Source organism: Phaethon lepturus, unplaced genomic scaffold (genome assembly GCF_000687285.1).
Source record: "Phaethon lepturus isolate BGI_N335 unplaced genomic scaffold, ASM68728v1 scaffold46705, whole genome shotgun sequence".
Classification (NCBI taxonomy): Eukaryota; Metazoa; Chordata; class Aves; order Phaethontiformes; family Phaethontidae; genus Phaethon; species Phaethon lepturus.
Genome location: NW_010539327.1, coordinates 22,727 through 41,429, shown reverse-complemented (window position 1 = coordinate 41,429; position 18,703 = coordinate 22,727). Strand labels below are relative to the sequence as shown.

General features: G+C 34.7%; 1 protein-coding gene across 1 annotated transcript in view; it reads right to left on the bottom strand.

Moving 5' to 3' along the window:
* RASA2 (RAS p21 protein activator 2) overlaps nucleotides 1-18,703 on the bottom strand; it is a 37,013-nt gene that overhangs the window by 1,794 nt on the left and 16,516 nt on the right. The window contains exons 5-21 of the mRNA XM_010287092.1: nucleotides 17,252-17,335; nucleotides 15,291-15,363; nucleotides 14,204-14,280; nucleotides 12,756-12,854; nucleotides 11,531-11,687; nucleotides 10,211-10,359; nucleotides 8,698-8,812; nucleotides 8,182-8,256; nucleotides 7,330-7,453; nucleotides 5,841-5,947; nucleotides 4,834-4,920; nucleotides 4,675-4,752; nucleotides 4,139-4,212; nucleotides 2,759-2,865; nucleotides 2,393-2,475; nucleotides 1,276-1,484; nucleotides 1-22 (exon numbers count right to left, since the gene is read on the bottom strand). The exon at nucleotides 1-22 is cut by the window's left edge and continues 103 nt beyond it. Coding sequence (XP_010285394.1) covers nucleotides 1-22; nucleotides 1,276-1,484; nucleotides 2,393-2,475; nucleotides 2,759-2,865; nucleotides 4,139-4,212; nucleotides 4,675-4,752; nucleotides 4,834-4,920; nucleotides 5,841-5,947; nucleotides 7,330-7,453; nucleotides 8,182-8,256; nucleotides 8,698-8,812; nucleotides 10,211-10,359; nucleotides 11,531-11,687; nucleotides 12,756-12,854; nucleotides 14,204-14,280; nucleotides 15,291-15,363; nucleotides 17,252-17,335 — 1,720 coding nt within the window. The remainder of the gene's footprint in view (nucleotides 23-1,275; nucleotides 1,485-2,392; nucleotides 2,476-2,758; nucleotides 2,866-4,138; nucleotides 4,213-4,674; nucleotides 4,753-4,833; nucleotides 4,921-5,840; nucleotides 5,948-7,329; nucleotides 7,454-8,181; nucleotides 8,257-8,697; nucleotides 8,813-10,210; nucleotides 10,360-11,530; nucleotides 11,688-12,755; nucleotides 12,855-14,203; nucleotides 14,281-15,290; nucleotides 15,364-17,251; nucleotides 17,336-18,703) is intronic.

Genomic DNA, 18,703 nt, shown 5'->3' with positions numbered 1-18,703 from the left:
TTGAGTACAAGCAGGAACATCTCTAAAAGACAAAAAAAAAAAAAAGAGACAGGTAGTCAATATAAGTCATTCCTGAAAGGTTGGAAAGCAAGTAAAAACTGATTCTGTTTCAATATAGTTAGCCTTTTAACATGTCTATATTAGCCTTTTAATATGTCTTATATGTCTCAAACAGCTTCACAATTGCTACACAAAACAGCATTCATTGCAAGTGTTCTATGGAAACAGGCATATACAGTTTGGAGGGCACTGAATACAGCAATACTAAAAATTGCTCTTTTCCATAGAATTTATTATTTAGTATGTCAAGAGAAAAATATTTTTTAAAATATCAAAGTAAGGCTAATTTGTTGTTAAATGACAATTAAACATTAACCAGAACAGAAGGACAAGATACATTCCTAAACCAGAAAGTTAAAAAATCCAGAAAGACAAAACCAACCAAAAGTTATTTAGTAACGGGAATCTTTAGCACTGCTGAGAAACCTAATACAGGAATGAACTGAGTAATACAAAAGTAGTATTTTATGTATTTTTTTTTTTTCCAGAAAGTTATCTTGTAGGACTTGCACTGAATTCTAGAAGACTGACTGAGACCTTTACTCTGTAAATTATGCAACCTATCCAGTTAAGGATAAATTTTTAAAAAAGATCAGAGCATTTGTTTTTGTTGTTTTGTTTTTTTTTTTCCAGAAATCAGCAGCTTAATGCATTAGTGCTTTTTAAGATGTTATTCCTTTTCCTGACATACCTACAAAACCCAAATGATTTGTTAGAATCTACATCCAAGATTATTTAGCTGACGTTCTTAGTACACTGTGTTTTAAAATATGTGAGGTTAAAATAAAAGAAGTGAATCTATAAAATGAAAGAGATACACTTCCCGGCTGAGCAGTCCGCAGCAAGGTATTTCAGTTATTCCATATAGATGACTAGGCATGTCATATTTCTGCATTCAGCTTGGCATCTGAATAAACGTGAGCTATTAAATCTATTATTCAGTGTGGAAAGAAATCAACCATTCAATATTTCTGGTTTACATGCTGAATTGGTTACATTCATTTCATATGGTGGCTGACAAAGTAATAGACTTAGTAAAATCCAGTACTTCAGGCCTTATTCATATGGCATGTTTTTAGTAGCATAACTTGCTCAAGTAGACAGGGAAAGCCTTGCCTTCAGAGTCTCAAGTTGTATAGGAAATCATACATTATTTGTCCTACAAAACACACGTATTTTCATTTGAGAACAATTCATTTTGAGAACACAACTTACGCAGTGCAACGAGCACAGCCCACTGTGTTCTCTATCGTAGCCTTGCAGCAAAGCCAGTTCCCATTCAGAAAAGCAGAAGGATGGTAAAAACTAAGCCTCTTCTGGTTGCATCTCGTTACCCGGCAAAGAGCTTCTATCCACTCACTAGCTTCTACACAGTTATTTGCTTGGATATATAGTGGCTTTTCTCCATGTAGTATTTGAAACATCTGTAGAAGGAACACAACATTATTCTGCTCAGTAAGAAAAAAAATCCAGTTACTGAGCAACTTTGGATATGTCAAAACAGATTTCAGAGGCTCAGACAATTCAACAAAGCCAATTAAGACAGAAAGTGAGACAAGGGAGGAAAGAAGCTTTTTCATCTCTTTCACATTACTACACAGCCCTATTTAGGAGGGGGGAAAAAAAAAAAGCCAAAACAGCTCCCTGTGTTGCATCTACACCATTTCCTCATCCAAAAAAGAAACCTTAAAGAGTTAGAACATGATGCATTTTCTGTCCTCTTCATTCATGTATCTTTAAATATGACCTCAGAACTTCATGCTTCATACCCTGAGAGTAACAGAAGATTCCCAGAAGTCTCCCCTTTAGCCATTCTCAGCCTAAGTAACAGCTGTATTTTTATCACTGCCTCAGAATTTTTAATTGAGATAACAGAAATACTGATGTGTTACAGGTCCAGAATAAGGCTGTGAGCAGACAACTGTCTCAGCTGATGAAGGTATTGTAGGAAGTTCTCATCAAAAGGAATAAATACAAGTTTTGTAATAATATATTTCTAATAGAACATAAAATAATACATACTACTACTACCTTACATAAAAGCGGTTTGTAATAAGGTCACAGTAGTTTTAACCTTCATTCCAGAAATTTGGAAAGGGGTGCAGAAGTCACAAAACCAGTCAAAAACATTGAAAGAGAGATCCAAATCTCCAGGTTAGGGTCCATGTTCAGAGTACTTGGAAACACTGTATACAGCTTTTTATTCCTGATCCAAAAAAGGATTTTTTTCTGAAATTTTTAGTAATGGGGTTTCAGTAACTCTATAGGCTAATTATAATCTTTTATCTAAAGAACTCATCAAGAATTACATATAACCTATCTTTTGACTCACATTTTTCTTGTTGAAGGAACTCTCATCAAGTTTCTCCACTGCAAGGATGTTTTTGATTGGAATAGTGAAAATTGGTTCTTTATCTGTAAAAAATTGTAAACAGACGAGTGAAGTCATTTTTTAAAAACTGGGTTTTTTTAACCTCAGTGCACTGATACTGTAGGTTAAATTCTCTAAATGTGTATTCTTATCATTGAGGAAAATGTACATGAATCAGACAGAAGCATTTAGTAATCAGGGCAAAAGTAACTAAAACGTATTATATGCACTTTAGGAAAAGAAAAAAATTATGCATTTTAAAAAGCACCAGATGCAAACACTTAGATAATATTGAGAACATATAAATAATTATAAAAAATAATTTACCTTGCTGTTTGTGGTAGGTGAATTCTCTACTCGTTAGACAGAACCACCGCTTCTTGAAATTCTTTTTACCAATCCGAGTTCTTCCCTGAGCTCTTTTGTACATTTCTCTGTAAAGACAGAATCAAACGAAATGCAACCATTAGACTTCTGAAGAGCTTTCAAAATTTTTTAACACATTATTGTTCATCATGCAGCCACATAAAAACCTACTTCATTGTAGTTTTTTTTTTTTTTAAAACTACTAGTTGTTCAAAACAGATTTTCAAGATTACCTCCCAATAGGATGATTGTGTACAGAGTTCCGTAAACAGGAAAGGACTTTGAAAAATACATAATCCAGACTCGTGTTTGTAGCAGTAAATTTGGAGTGGGTACTTACTTATTTGGATCCAGAACTCAAAATTTTCACAAAAGGGAGTAAGGTGTATTCAACTGTAAGATTCTCTCTTTCCTGCCACTTTCTACATGTCAATGTACTTGGCCTTACCCGGATCAGAAACTGGATATAAATGAAATGACGCTGAACAACTCAATAGCAAGAGCAGACACAAACTGTAGTCAGGACTCTTTAAGTGTACTCACTGGCCACTATTTTTTTTTTTTTTTAGGTAACAGCCATCAATACAGCTTAGCTTCCAAATTGCTATAATTAAGTGTTGATCCACTACAATTGTCTCCTCCGTTTCTATTTAGTATTTTAGTAAGAGGTACATTTCTTCCTTGTTTGAAATTTGGATGCTTGTTTCACAGAAGCATCTTTACTTGTTACGAATCTGAATCTCGGGTAAATACAAATATTTTTTCCCTCATAAATGTTGTTCAAATTAATTCATCAGCTACTCTTGATCAATGTCAAAAAAAGACAGTTCATTTCTTAGAAAGAGTTATTATCATGTATAATTTTTATTAAAGCATTCTATCATTTACTGTTAGATATTCCAATTACAGGGTAATTCTTCACCGTACTTTAGAGGCAGAACATTTAGCTTCCTAGCCTTAAACAGCATGCAAAGTAATTCTAAAATAAATTAATAAGTTCTTTTAAAATACACTTTCACAATCCTGAATAAACCATCACAGAACACACACTGAATTTTAACAGAAATGCAGACAGGCTTTAATACGTTTTAAGCTGCTTTGAAGTATTTTTTCCAAAGTATTTAAGAGATGAATTATGAAAGTTTACAGCTATTAAACTAATTCTGCAAACTAACAAAGAATTATCACAGATTACAAATACCATAATTTCTACAGTGTATCAAACATTTTAATGAGCATTAATCTGACATTAATGGCAGATTTTTTAAATTAATTGGCATTAATAAAAAAAACAGTAAAGTCAATTCTGGTTTGCACAATATAGATTCAAGATGTATTTACCCTTCTTTTAGATGTACTGGCTCACTCAGACCACTGGGCTCTTTACTTTCAGTAGAGGACACATCATCTAGAAACTTAAGGAAAAATACACAGGGAATATATACTATTCAGAAACACAGAACAATCAAAAACTATTTCAGTAATATACATGTACAGCTTCTTCTGGAACATAGCAATTACTTTATGCAACAGATGAAATTTAAATGTATTGCAGGGACTTGGAACAATGTAACAAGGAATGCCCGTAAGCCACACAAGATTTCTTTAATTAGTTCCTAAACAGCAGATCTAATAAAGTCTGTTTCAAAAAATTTATATATATATTTTTTAAACTAAATTAGCTCAGTCTATTATGTATAAGTCTTTTGTATTCAATTGTGTGGATGTTTGGTTTTTGTTTGTTTTTTAAAAAGTCTGAAATGGACCACAACTTTTCTTTTTCTCTCTAGTAGAAAACTGAACAACACCACAACCTTCTAATAATGAAGACTGATCAGATACATCAACCATAAAAAAAAAAAATAGTCAAAAGGTACCTTTTTAACAGATTCAGTAAATTTTTCTTCTTGAAATGTTTTGAAAAACTCACACATAAACGTCTCCTTGAAACTTGACTGAAAGAAAAGGTATATTGACGTAAATAAACTTTCATAGAATGCTGTCTATGAAAACAGAAAGATTTTTAGTAGCCTTACAAGTTTGCTTTTGGTCAAACTTCCCCAACTCCCCAAAGTCTGGATGGCTTTTGATATGAGAGTTAATGTTCTAGAAGTCTGTGCATCCTAAAATAAAGAAACAAAATTCAGAAGTCACATTTTTTCACAATTCCACGTAAAACCTTGATTAAAATGAAAATGTCACTAAAAATATTATATCACAATGTAGTAAACCTGACACATCTTCATTCCTTTTTTTCTTCGCCCAAAGAGAAGAAATGTGTATGCAGTATTGTCCTCTATTAGCGCTTCTGCTTTGTGAATATATGTATATTTTATAAGCTACTCCACAGTGTTTAATACTTCCCTCACTACAACTAGAATTTAATATTAGTACTTGGAAAAAATATTTTTACCTATAAAACATCTCAAACACCTCAAATCCTGTAATTGTTACTACACATCTAATGTTTCTCAACTATTCAAAACTTAACACTAAACATAATGAAGTACTGCTGGACCAATGGTAGAAATTTTCATAATACAAAGTGAACTTAAAACTGTTTTTAAGGGTTTTTGCCTAATTTGTTTGCTACCTCACTGCTTGTATTTTAGTACAAGATTATAAACACAGCCACAGAAAGGGGTCTTGCTGTTCCTTTTAAAATGTTTAACCCTCAAGTGATAAAACCGTGTAATCTTTTTACTCAATGAACTGGATAATGTCAAAAGGAATGAATTTGAGTAAGTAGATTTTTTCTGTTCAAAGTACAACACCATTAAGTAGATAAAATAAGCTAATAAAGATAATCTCTGGAGCAGAAAATTTCATACTTATGTATTTTATGTGAAAATAATACAATATTTTTTCTAATCTCCATATCCTTGTCTTGTGAAGATTTTTTTTTAAATGCATATCTACCTGACAATCTGAAAACTGAAATCTTATTTCCCAGTTACAGACCCACCAAAAGTAACTTATGCCTTCCCAGATAAAAAGATCTGACCGTTATGAATAAAACAGAACAAAGCTTCACAAAACTTACTGGATGGTGAGGTCGTAAATGAAAAGTATGAGGTGAGACTACGGCTACAGCAAAGAAACGAAGAAACACAAAGCTGCTCACTGCAGAATACTGTACATGAGGGTCATCTGCAGAGAAAAACCATGAAATGTAACATGCACTAAACTTAATAGGAAATAATGAAGACAGTCAACATAAAAATCCTTAAGAAGATAACATCAGAGGAGACGTTTTAAAAGAGAATAGAAAAATCAATGAAGTGCATGAAATGAGAAAGGTGATCATGGTAAGAAATGTTCTACTTATAACGGAGGGTTTATTTCTCTGAAAAGAAGTTCTGTTCTCATAAAACTGGCTCATCAGCTCTACTACTAGGAACGATGAAATTATTGCAAACGTTTACATACACAGTGTTGATTAGGTATGGCTGTATGCATGTTGAACCAAAAGCTAAAATACTGTAGCAGTTGCCTTTAAACACCAGGGCTATCGGGTTTATTCACTTGCAAAGCTCATCATTGATCAACTGTACATAAACGCTGCACAACGAATGCAGTCACCACATAGAAACAACTTTAACTCCAACTCTAAGTTGCATCATAAAACCATGGTGTTACATAATTTTGATGCTGTAAATGAGGGTTTTCTCGTTTAATATTCTGGGTATATTTACACCTTTATACTGGGAAATATAGTGAGATCACATTCTTACTCCAATGATCAAGTCAATCTCACCTGCCTGGGAAGTTAGCTATTCTGAAAGGACTCTCACAACTAGAGGAATTTATAGCGTCAGTTCCAGTCACAAACATGAATCAGAGAAAGGCTCCAGATTATGAGAAGTATATTCTTCCTTTGTAGCTTATTATATGACATTTCAGATTTTAAGTGACTGAAGTATAAGAGTATTTCAGACCTACCACATTATTCCTATATTAAAACCATTCAGAAAGAATAAAACTGTTCTAATATTGTTCACATTACAGACGCATTAAATATTTTACGTTACCCACCCTCCCCAAAACTACCCCTAAGTAGTAAAGCTGGACACTTAAGTTACAGATGTGCTAGTCGTAGTTAATGTAGTTGCAATCCATGTAGTTAAGATGTAAACTTGAAAATAAATTCGGTATTTACATCTCTCTTCTTTAGAAGCAATAGAGAGATCAGTTCTTCCAAATTTCACATATCTTTCAACTAAATCACTTCCTGTATTACTTGTGCTTTTCTTCTAGTATCTCACACTTTTGTTGGTGACTTCTTTTTTGCAGCTGTCTTGCTATGTTTCTGCTCGTTACATTTTTGTAACGGAAAATACAAAATTCTTGCTGTTTGACCACAAGGCTTTACTATAACTTGCAGACTGACAGACAAACAAATGCTTGATTGTCAAGGTTAGAAGTTCAGCTTGGGACAAGGCAAGAATTTTAACAATCCCCATAAGGTAAACTGCAGAAGTTAAGTATTTCACTCTGAACACCATTTCCAAAAGTTTTTAGAGAACACTTACTTGGAAATCTTTTTGCAGCCAGATGCCTCAAAGAATAAAAAACATCACACATTAAGGTAGGACAACTTATACTTGACCGTACAATTTCACGGAATACTTTGTCTACATAATAGCGTAGATTTTCCTGCAATTATGAAAAAAAGGGTATTTTTTTCAGACCGTTAACATTTGCATTTCTATGTTTTTTTCGTGAACGCAAACATAACACTACAATTGCTTTTTTCAAAACACTGCCCGACTATTCAATTATGTATTTTATTACAGTGTGTATTTTTAAAGCCTCAGAATATTTATATGGGATTACTAGTGTTAAAAGATAGTTTAACGATATTCATTTGCATTAAATTATATGCACAGTGGCTGGCAATATACAACTATCTATCAAAACCCATTTTTGTAATTTGACAACATGTTACAAAGCAGGAGCACTTCCCATGCATACATAGTGAATGTTAATTTAGCTTGTTGCAGCTACTATTGCGTTAAATGTAAAAGGCAAGTGGCATGCAAAACTTCAATGAAAAGTGATAAAGTAGTCCTAATTAGCTACTACTTCATCTAGATGCTAAGTACAGAACATGAGGAATCACAACACCCAAAAAATTGGTAAGGAAGACTGTAATCCTCTTTAGTTTCTCCTCCCCATCCCATTTTCTGTTGGACTTTTCCTTTGCTCTTTCCATAAAGAGGAGTAAGTAAATACAACTTTTCCTTTTTTTTTACTCTGGAATCAGCAAATTATATTGCTACAGTAAGTTACTCATTTTCCATTACAGAGATCTGCTTTTAGAAGTGTTTTTCTATCAGATTTTGAGAAAGTTTTAATTCAGAAAGAGAGATTAGGAAACTCACCATATTAATTTCTACATTATCACCTTCTCTTAATTTGATGGGATCTATTTCACAGGGTTTAGGAGACTCACATATCTGAAACAAACAAACAAAACTGTAGGAGTTCAATTTAAAGCATGGAAAATGGACCTACTTAGAACCAGATTCTGTCCTAGATTTAGCAGCAAAACTCTAAATAGCTTCTAACGAACCATAACAGCACGCAATAATCATTCTCACTTTTTGTGTGCCTTTTTACATGGATCAGTTACAAAGCATCATGTAGGTAAATTCTGCAGTGTGTTAGAGGCTGGAGCAACTGTCATTGTTTATTTTCAAGCATATGGAACACAAGTAACAAAAAGCAGGTCCTCCCATTAAATTTGACCATTTATTGCTCAATTTAACTTTCCACCAGAATTTCCCCAACTGAATGATTACTACCACACAGGGCGCTCCAAGAAGAATGCCTATCAAAGAGACAGGATACCCCAGGGGGCTAAGAATCCTGAAAACAGTTTCAGTAGGATAACCTACCTCATCAATAACAGGTTTCAAAGTAACCTTTAGGTAGTGCTTCCCCACTATTTTCATCATTTCATCTACACATCGAGTTGCTAATGAGTTGCCTCTGAAGATTGTGTTTGCTTCTCTGTAAGAAAAGAATTGATTTTTAATGAACAAGAAAAAATAAGCAGCTCAGTTACAAAATCCAATTAGTATCCTATCTTGACATTACATAATTAATTTTTTTTCAAACTCCCCCCCACCCCCCTATATTTCGGTCAGGAATTCCAGAACCTAGACACCCAGCTTGCAATGGTACTCAGGAACAGAAAGAGAATAAACAAGAATATTATTACAGGTATTGCCAAAACCAGGAACAGTAAATAAAACCGCAAGGAAAAGCTTAAGAAATGTTAGGCAAAGGAAGTTATAATCCAGTGCCAAATGCGAGAAAGAACAATTGTAGAAAATGCCAAAATAGAGAAGACTTGTACCTCACCAATATACAATTCTTCCTCCAGTAGTCCTGGTGAAAAAAATCTCAGAGCTACAATAAATAGCATACTGCTATGCTACACTGACAGACTCAGACACTTTAACCAAAACATATTTAATCTAGGCTTATGCTTTTATTCATTACAGCTGTTGAAGAAAACTGAGAGCCAGCTGTGCAAAGTAAATCTGTCTAATTGTAGAGATTTAGTTTAACCTTTGTTACAGTTCAATTATAATGGAAAGGAATATATGTACTAAAAAGCAGTTTAGACAATTATTTTCCAAGAATCACCTTCTTCTACACCGTTAAATTGTCTCACCTTACTTAAGTCTGGAAGAAGTCAGTTTTGAAATGAACCATCCTGTGGTGACAAAATCCCTTCCACATCTCCACAGAACGTGACTCGGAACCTCAGTGGCCACTACTCAGGTCTACTTCACTTCTCTCCTAACCACAGAGCTGCAAATTTACAGGCCATACATCGCTACTTGGAAAAACTCCTGTGCTTGCTGCTTTCAAGGCATGCAGGAGGCATGTAATGTATGTGTATGTATGGCGTATGTATGCAGCATACACACCTTACAAGGCATGTACTTACAAGACATCTTTGCAGAAAACGAGTATCCCTCACTTAAGTCACATACTAAAGGAAACAGGGTAAGATTCTCAGCATTTTTGAAGATGTTAAATACTAATCTAAGGCCCAGTAAAATTTGACAAGTGGCCAAATTATGACATCTTAAAATAGAAACTATGTGCTCTTAGACACAACTCTAGGCTGCTAGCTTTCATGTTTTCTTCAGCCTTTCTAGAATGAGAAAATTTTACCAAACAGCACACAATCATTAACTCTGACTCCCAGCTTCAATATGATTTTAAGGGATGTTTTTATAAACTAGTATTAGAAGAAGAATTCATTTAGTCAGTTTTACATAATGAGAGAAAGAAATGTGACACGCTTACTTATCAATGTTGTACCCTGAAGCCCTTTGAAACTCTTAAGAGTAATTTAAAAAGGCATGACATCACTAAACATGAAATACATACTGGGTGTCCTTCAGGTCTAGTTCTGCCACTGCAGCAACAAATGGAACTAGCTTATGGTGGTGTAGCAATAATCGTACAAGAGGCAGAACAGCATCATATTTGTCTCGACAAACTTCACTCAGTATGTAGGCAGCGGATGCAGAAATCGGCTGTGAGAAAGCAGAATATGAAATCATGAGTGAAGTAGTTAAATGTTCTTCATGTATTTGGCAAAGTACAGATCAAATCTAACAAGACTATAGACATAGCTTCTTAAAAGAAAGTGTCAGTATTTGCTGTATAACATGGCAATTAAAAGTTTCCATTCTACAGAAATACTTAATTGAAAACTGGTATTATCTGCTCTATAATTGACATTTAAGAATGAAATTCAGCATCTGTTCACCCTTCTCATTCTCCCTAAAGGGTTAGGGTATGGCTTTGTCACAAATCCAAGTAAGAGGCAGTAACCAATTGCTTTACTATAATGTCATACATCTTTATGAGACTTTTAGAGCTATAATCAGAGCACTTTAAAATACAGTTCTCACACTTCTAAAGTGTCTGTCGCCATCCTACAGTTGGGAATTTCAATACAAAACTGATCAAGTTATTTTATTTAAGTAAAAAAAGACAACTGCTGACTGCTGCTAGCTACATACGCAGCTCTTCCTGAATTCCAGTTAAGTAGAATTTGAATAAAGGCTAGCAAAAATGCTAGTCACAACCTGCTTCCTCTTTACCTTTCTCCCCCTCCGCCAGTACTTCACTGTAAGAGACCTAGGAATATAAAGCCTAGTTACTATAATTTGATTCCTGTCTCAATGCTATACTAACCATGTACCACACTTCCCTCTTTGTCACCACGTCCACGTGAGAAATCCAGTCTTGCTGATTAACATACTGGGGAACACAGAAGCAGTTCAGAAGAAGTGGAATTAGAAATAAATTCTCAAGCAGACCATATTTGGTAAAGGTGATTATCTGCCCCTTCAGTGCAAATAATGCTCCGGAAACCTGCTAAATCCAAGGAGCCAATAGCAGCCAGTGGGAAAAGACAATGTTGAAAAGAGCAACCAACGAGAAGAAAGTATTTATCTCTTCCAGTCACACAGCACACATTATTTCACTGTCTTTGCTCGTTCTTCTAAAATAAGAAGAAAATCTTGGTATTTGGAGCGGAAGTAAATGCTCTACAAGCTGCTCATCTGGTTATAACAGATGTAATTCATGTAAAAGAATAAAAAAATTCTCGAAATATGCATAATTCACACTGTCTCGTATCGGACTGCATAATTCATTTTACATTTTCATTTTAAAAGAAATTTTCAATAAAAGTACCTGAACATCTGATGATTTTAGCAGCAAGTTTCTTAGAGAAGCATAGTATTCAGATGGAAGTACACAGTCTTCCGTATAACAAATATTTAATCTAAGTGATCCCAAATCATCAGTTTTTGAAGTCTTGTTTCCATTTTCTCTTGGTTGAAGTAAGTACCTGAAAGCAACAGGGCAATTGTAAAATACTAGACTCACATTTAATCAATTTGACTAATTCTACAATAAAGCAAAGTATCACTTTTAATTATTTCAGTAAACAAAAACTGAGTCTGAAAACTGGCAACAAAATTCACATAAAGAAGCTTGAGACACAAAAGAAAAAAAAAAAAAAGGAACAGCATTTGATGCACCTTTAGCACATAATGAGACATGTCTTTATTTTCTCATATCTTTCCAAACAGTGAAATAGGATATATTTCTTGTAGCTCAACTAGGATAGCAGGAATAGTTAGAAATTATGTTGAACCTTCTCATTTTACATCTATGGTATATTTAAGTTGTTGGACATTGCAGATGGAACAGCTAGTGCCAAGAATTTAAATGGTCTAGTCTGAAACCAGTAAAAATACATAATATTAACAGGCTACATTCTTGAGACACAAGCAAGATTAAAGGGAAAAAAAAAAATCATGCTTTTTTCCTACTCTCATTACAGAAGACATTAAGCAATTCTTCACTGGCTTTTGCTGTAGTTCAACTGTATTCCAACAGGAGGTGCAGCCCTACCAAAATTTTAACAGCTTTTGAGTAGTGTCGCAGTATAGCTTCAACATTCAGCCTGACAAACTAAAATCGTATCTTCAAATATTCTTTTACAATCGTTTATATTTGTATTTCTACAATCAGGCAATCAGACATGTTTTAATAATCAGATGCATGTAAATTAGTAATAGTATTAAAAATCCATTGCAGTCATCGCTTCCTGCCGCTAAGCATTTGGGACAGTAGAGATAGTTATGCTCAGTCTTCCTTTTCCCACTCTCCACACTTTCCCCTGAACGGCATGAACTATTCTGTGGGAGTGGGCAGACTGAGGGAAGAGAAGAGCTAAATGTAACCTCTGGCAAGGTCAATTTATTGAGCAGGGAAACTCTCTAGGAAGACATTTTACCTAGACTAGAACAGGAAGACATTATTTTAATGGATAGTTAGAATAAAATATCTCCTCTGCAAGGCAAGATCTGCAAGATAAAAGCAAATTCACTTCTGAGCCACCATTTCTCACCATGCTTGAAAAGAATCATTTCTTAACACCTTCACAGGAACTTTAATTTCTCCTAGAAAGACATCTTGTACCAAATTTCCATTATTCCATAGGTCAACCCTGAAAATAAGAACATTGCTTTATTTTTTTTTCTCCCAGAGAGAAATAAAAAACTTCAGTTAACAGTAACTGCCTTACAGCACTAATCCACATGCATGCAGGCAGGAAATGTTAGAACACTCCATTCTAATTAAATCAAGAAGAATCAAACGAGTGGCTTATTAACCCATAAAGAACAGATAAAGAAACAAACAGTGAGAGTTAGACTCGCAGACCTTGCATCAGTAAAAAAAAGTGATATTGGCAACATATGTATTCTGAGCAGTCTCCACCCCCAAAATTGTGCACATTTCTTCTCAGGTAATTCAAGTGACCTTTTCAAACCAAGATATTTACGTACCCCTATCTAATTGCTAAGATTTGGCACACTGCAATGCCACACCAACACATGCGCTTCTTTTCCAAACAGCAGCTCATATGCTTACAACCTCAAAAGGAATCACAGACTCCAGACATGCACCTTGGGTTTTTTCTATTACTTCTTACCTCTCTGACATTTCTGACAGACAGCAGTTGTTAAGAAGAATAAAAACAATTAATACTAGATTTGTTGGGGCATGACTATTTTTCTAAATATATTTGCATCTATAATGAAATATACAATTCAAATTAAGGTATTCATGAAGCTAATAGTTAAAAAAGCACACACCAAGTTAGTTCTATAATGGCTATAAAAACTAACTACTAAATTCTTCTTCTGATGCCCATTAGGAAACATATGCTAGCCTTGAAGACTTTTTGTCATTCAGCAGATTCGGCGCATGTATGTGCACGAGCATCATGTTCTAACTACAACCTCAACTATTCCAACTACATAGCACAGACAGACCTGCTCTAAGGGTAAAGCAGCAGAAAAGGGGAATATACCTTGAAGTATTCTTTGCATTTGCAAGGAAAAGATGCAACCAAATGTTCTTCTAAGCAGCAATGCAAAACCATAAGAATCTCATAAAAGAGGCTTTTCCCTCTGTTTTTACTAAAACAGCCAACTACAGCTGAAAACACGGACTAGCATCAGGTATGCTGTTATCCTTCAGTCCAAGTTCTAGTATCAATAATCTGCCCAGACTAGTATCTATTGATAGAAGGTCCTCATGCCTCTTTACTCACAGGCACAGGAAACAGGTTTAGGCTGCTAGATACACTCTACCACTATTCAGTTAAAAACAAAAAAACTAATCTTCAGTAATTTTTTATCTCAGAAGGATCTTTTCTACATCTTTTCTACAAGTCTAATGAGTAATTATCTGGAGTAACACTAAAATAAAACCTTTCTTTATTGTCTTGATGAGAAAATATTATGATTTATTAAAGATAAAACAAACCACTTTCTAATCTACATAACTTACCTGACTTCTAGTTTCTCAATATCTTCTTCTTCCACCTGAAACTGGGACTTTTTGGTATAACTGCTGGACCTGGTTACCTGCAAGTAAATTCCTCCTGTTCACACAGTTTTTACTGCTGTATTATGGATGTCAAAAACAAGTGAAAATCCTGCATCTTTAACATTGGCAAATAGTTACTGTTCCTTTCAATAAAGGAAAAAGTTCAGTTCACCAACCTGCCTGTTGACAGAAAGGCACGTGAAAAATGGGTCAAGAAGGGTTCACGGTAGAATCCCTCAAAGTTATCAGACTGGTTTGGATCACATTTTTATCCTAATATCTTACTTCCTAAAAGATTACATTCAGTATCTTGAGCAGGTCAACAGAAACACATGCCATACGTAGATACTCTATACATAAGTATGGAACAATTTCTCACTGAGGTCCCACAGGAGGGCCACTATCTATATAAACACCATTATAATACATTTGAGGCACGTGTAATAGTTGTGCTACTTCCAACTCTCAGCTGAACAGTATAGTATACTGACATGCAAATGTATTTTTAATACAGAGACAAATCAGATCAAAAATCAAACTCATAATGTGGTTATTGTAAGGTAGCTCACGTAGAATTGAAATTAAATCCTAAATATCAGAAAAGTTAACTTTTTTTAAAGAAAACAGTAATATTAGCCTTTAATGGGTATAATTGCTACATTGTTTTATTAAAGTAGTAAGTTATGGAGTTTTCTTAGTTCAATGTTCTTGGAAATATTTAAACTGAATTCCACAGGATAGGTTAAAGTTCTCTCAGAACTCCTGATGGCAACGGATGCTATATAAAGTGATTCAAAGCACAAATTACCTTCACATACGTGCTTGTGAGAAAGTCATTTTTCACACAGCAATTGAAGGGGAATGCTATTGTCTGGCAGGCCCCAGAAATTTAAGTATGTCATTCCTTTATATTTGAGAGGCTAGTAAAAGCTCTTCAGTTTACTTGGAGAGAACTTTCTGCATTACGTACTGTTATGCAGCTAGCTTAAGAACAGTTGAAGGGTTGCATAAAACAGATAAGCAGGCAGAATACCACACAAAAAGTTACCTCAAAATAAAATGTTTCATTAAACTGCGGATTGCTTGTTTTCTTCTTTACTTTGGTCTTCTTTTGGTCATTCCTGTTCCAATGTGGTAAAATTTTTACCATAGACAACTTAAACACACAATTATAAAGACATTCTATTGTCAAGAAGGACCCATGCATTTAAGTTAAAACATTTTTTATTTTAGAGATCACTTTGATCAATGAAGAAAATCTTAAAACAAAATGAGTTCATTTTCACAATATAGTTTGAAAAGTTAAATTTTCAAGTGCCATACCTAGTTAATTGTGCATCTGTCCAGCCCAAAGCTTCTATTTCATTTCACAAACGAGTATAACTTACACATATCAAGTAAAAAATATCAACAATTTCTAAAGCATTTCAAACTTAAGTCTGAAATCTGCAGACAATTTCTTTACCACTGCTTGCAGGTTACAAGCAGGTTACAAGCACAGTTTTCCTCATCTTGTTCAACTGACAGTTTCTGCTTTTCCCACCCTCTTGTTGGAGAAATACCCACTACTTCTTTACACAGATGCTTACACCAAGCCACTGAATGTTTTCTTTGGAAAGAATCACTGCTAATACTCTATGCTAAACAGCATAGGGTCGGACAAAACAATTGCTCCCCACTCTCTTATGTTTTATATATATTTTTTTTTAATTTTCCACATTTTATAAAATAATAGAGTCTTATTTAGTCAGTAAAGTTCTATGATAGTATAGAAAATGCTTTCTAAACAAAACAAATATAAAATGTGGAAGAAAAATTGCCGTAGACATCAACTAACTGTTTTCAGGCACTGGCCATGTAAATATTCCAGTCACGGTACATGAGTCACACATGCATGAGATTGGAAAACGTTAACCAGGAACTTCTGTCAGATTTGCACATATATTCCCATACCCATAACAGGGCAAATATTGTTTGGGACCAACATTCACCCAGTTCCATCTGTATCACAGGGCTCAAACAGGAAATATATGTTGATTTACCTTCTTTGGCAATCAACACCACACTTCCTAGGTATAATGCTTGAATCTCCCTAGTCCTCTTAAAAAAAAACACCCAACCAACCAAATCACAACAAAAAAACACCCACCAAAAACCCCCAACCCAAACCTAAAAAAATGTGATTGTGTATTACCAAGGAGGGAAAAAACGCCCCATTCACTCAGAGCTTACTTGGTGACAATCCTCCCAAAGTCTTTAAAACACACAAGTTTGAGAGAAGATATTCTGGTACTATGCTCACAGTGGCAGTTCTTCAAGTACTGGGGAAAGTAGATGGACTTAGGTTTCATGTTGCAAAAAAGAAACAGCAGAAACCTAGCCTACTTTAGATGTTATTGGGCAGGGACTTGCTGATAGTGCGTATGTGGGATATGGGATTTTTCTTACATTATAAACCCCAACAGTTACTCAGGATTACTGGTCCAGGATTATCAATCCCAAAAAAGGACACGGTTAAACTCTGGGGACTTTGGATGTAGCATCCTGAAGGTCCTGGCATTAGAGAGGTCTCACCAGAACCTCCACTCTCTTGCTTCCTCCCAATTGCTAAACATTTGCTGCAAAAAACTCATGCATTATGAAAAACGGGGAATAGAGGAAGGTGGATGAGCAATTGACTATATCGTTCCATGCAGGAATTTGACAAAAAATTAATAGGAAGTACAGTGCAGATATCAAGAGGCCAGTATAAAACCTGAGAAGACAGACAGAACTGAGTGACAAGTGGTTCTTAGCTAGTGCAGGCCATTGAGACAGACCAAACACCTTCCCAGTCTTGAAGGTATGGTAGGGAAGGGGAGAGTACAGTAACAATGGAAGATGGGATGTATGCAGAAAACATTTTAAGATTTTTCTGTATTTTAAAGATTTTGCTTATAACTTATGACTTTCTTTCCCAGTTTGAGATCACAGCATTTAAGATTCATTAATTTTATACTAAAATGTTACCTGGAAGGCCCCACAAGAGAGACTGTTGCATAAGGGTCACAATTCTGTCCATTTATAAGAGGCAACCCATGGCACTCCTTTATGCTAAAACGAAAAGGCAATCAGTAGATCAGTGAATCAATGTCTTTGTCTTAAAAAAACAAAAAACAAAAAACAAAAAACAAACCCAAACAATCCTTTCTTTTTTAAAAGATTTTCTTAAGTCCTTCTGTATTACACACTGATATATACATCGATCTAATGTAATGTATGTACATGAAGTAGATGGTAACTACAGATCTCTGGATGGTAATACTCAAGTGTAGAGTCAGGGGATTCCATGAGAACAAAATTCTCGGAATTGCTCCAATAAAGGACATTGCAGTATCACACATGCATGGCAAAATCTTAACTAAAATGAACTGCTATGTTAGCGGAAACTGCAAACTTCATTAACTTCTAAATTTGATTTCTCAAGGCTCACAGAAAGCTATTTGGCCTCATCCACATGTCAGCGACTACATATGGAAGGCATTGAAATGGATTTAAATATTTTGTTTCGGCTAAACTACATTCTGAATTGAGTAAGCTGAGAAATGCGAAGTCGTATCCTGAAATGCTATTTAAAATTAAGCATCCAAAACCATTAGTATGTAGTCCTAGCATGTCTAGGTTCCATTCATACTATTCATCCAAAAAGAGAAAATCAGTTTACCTTTGAAATAGTGTTTAAAGTTCATTTTCAGACTCTTTTCACAATAGTACATGATCAGGGTTAAACAGCCCTTTTCAAAACACTGTTTTCTTCCATAATTCGTACAGTAAGTTGTAAGCTGGTGTTTAACAGGTACATATGCACACTGTTTACCACTCCTGATGCAAAAGGGATGGGATGGTTAGAAAGTAATGCTCATGGGGACAGAGACGTTTTCTGGACTTTTTTCTGAAGGCTTGCAATCTTTTTGAATCACCACAGCAACAACACTACTGGAAACAGAGCTGGGACTGCAAGCTGACTAACCTTCAGATGCTGCCCACATACGAGTATTAACTAAAACCAGTTGGAATAACAGAAGTAAAGCAAAACAGTTTGTAAATTTACAGCAGAAACCAGACTTTCTATCTAAATGATGCTCTAACGTAGCCATGCACATTGTAGTATTTATTAAGTCCAGAAACATTCAGCAGATTACAAAATTTCATAAACAAGTAAGAAACAAACGAGACCTGAGTGTTATATTGCTGCTTTCTCTTTTTAAAATTATCTATTTTTAAATAATGTATTGCAGGTATTTAACTAAACTAATGCAAGTAAGTTTTGGTTGCCTTAATCAGCCAGTTTGAATAAAATCCAAAACCTACGTAACTTAAGGAGAAAATAGACTTTTCTGCTCTAAGTTCATATAAACAATCAAGTACATGTTCTAATACTATAACGTGGAACAGTAAGTTGTGCATATCAAGTTAAAGTTA